Source organism: Malurus melanocephalus, unplaced genomic scaffold (genome assembly GCF_030028575.1).
Source record: "Malurus melanocephalus ecotype Western Australia unplaced genomic scaffold, MMel_1.1 scaffold_3996, whole genome shotgun sequence".
Taxonomy (NCBI): domain Eukaryota; kingdom Metazoa; phylum Chordata; class Aves; order Passeriformes; family Maluridae; genus Malurus; species Malurus melanocephalus.
In genome coordinates this window covers 1-1,474 of record NW_026627228.1, presented here as the reverse complement: position 1 = coordinate 1,474, position 1,474 = coordinate 1, and the positions used below count along the sequence as shown (strand labels likewise).

General features: G+C 62.9%; 1 protein-coding gene across 1 annotated transcript in view; it reads left to right on the top strand.

Annotated features, from left to right (window-relative positions):
• Positions 1-614, top strand: part of RCE1 (Ras converting CAAX endopeptidase 1) — a 3,650-nt gene extending 3,036 nt beyond the window's left edge. Inside the window, exon 2 of the mRNA XM_057389208.1 lies at positions 232-614. Coding sequence (XP_057245191.1) covers positions 232-579 — 348 coding nt within the window. The 3' untranslated portion in view covers positions 580-614. The remainder of the gene's footprint in view (positions 1-231) is intronic.
• The last annotated feature ends 860 nt before the right edge of the window (positions 615-1,474 follow it).

The window sequence follows — 1,474 nt, the reverse complement described above, 5'->3', positions numbered from 1 at the left end:
TCCCCAGGTCACCTGGCCGGGCCGGTGCTGTGCCACTCCTTCTGTAACTCCATGGGGTTCCAGGGGGATTTAGGATCCCGTGTTTAGGATTTGGGATCCGGGGTTTAGGGTTTGGGATCCCAGGCGGGGTTTGATGGGTTCCAGGTGTATTTTGGGGTTCCCACCACCCCAATTTCCCCTGTCCCCAGGTCACCTGGCCGGGCCGGTGCTGTGCCACTCCTTCTGTAACTCCATGGGGTTCCAGGGGGATTTGGGATCCCAGATTTTGGGTTTAGGGTTTGGGATCCCGGGTGGGTTCCAGGTGTATTTTTGGTGTATTTTGGGTGTGTTTTGGGGTTCCCAACACCCCAATTTCCCCTGTCCCCAGGTCACCTGGCCGGGCCGGTGCTGTGCCACTCCTTCTGTAACTCCATGGGGTTCCCGGCTCTGGGGGCGGCCCTGGGGCACCCTCGGCGCCGGGCGCTGCTCCCCGCGTACCTTTTGGGGGTTTTGGGTTTTCTGCTGCTGCTGCACCCCCTGACCGAACCCGCCTTCTTCGGGGCGGCCCCGCCCTGCCGAGACCCCAAATCCTGCTCCTGACACGGGCGGGGGGCGCCCGCCCCACCCCCACCCCACCCCAAAAAACCCCCTCCCCCCGTTTTTATAGGAGCCGCCGCACAGAGTCTATTTTTGTGATTAAAGTGGTTTAAGGCTTTGTGGGGTGTGCTGGGATGGACTGGGGGGCACTGGGAGGGAACTGGGACGGATTGGGGCGGAACTGGGAGGGACAGGGATGGACTGGGATGGATTGGGGGGAACTGGGATGGAGCTGGAAGGGACTGGGATGAACTGGGAGGGAACTGGGATGGATTGGGAAGGACTGAGGGGGGATTGGGATGGATTGGGAAGGACTGAGGGGGGATTGGGATGGATTGGGAGGGGACTGGGGGGAGTGGGATGGACTGGGAGGGAACTGGGATGGACTGGGGGGCACTGGGATGGATTGGGGGGAACTGGGATGGAGCTGGAAGGGATTGGGAGGGACTGGAATGAACTGGGAGGGGACTGGGGGTCACTGGAAGGAACTGGGATGGAGCTGGAAGGGGGTGGGTAGGACCAAGACGGGACTGGGCGGGAATTGGGAGCGACTGGGACAGAACTGGGACAGACTGGGATGAACTGGGATGGGAGAGGGATGAACTGGGACAGAACTGGAGGGGACTGGGATGAACTGGGATGGCAGAGGAATGGACTGGAGGGAATGGGAGGGACTGGGATGAACTGGGAGAGACGGGGGTGACTCCCAAAGTCCTCCCAGCCACAAGGGGGCGCTACCCCGAAAACGTCCCGCTCACCCATTGGACGAAACCGCAGCCAATGAACGGCGCCGCGCGAGCCGCGCCCCCTCAGGCTCCGCCCACCGCYCGTGTCCAGCGGCGCTTTATTCCCGCGCGACCCCCGTACACCCGCGCCAGGCCACGCCCCCACCGAGACC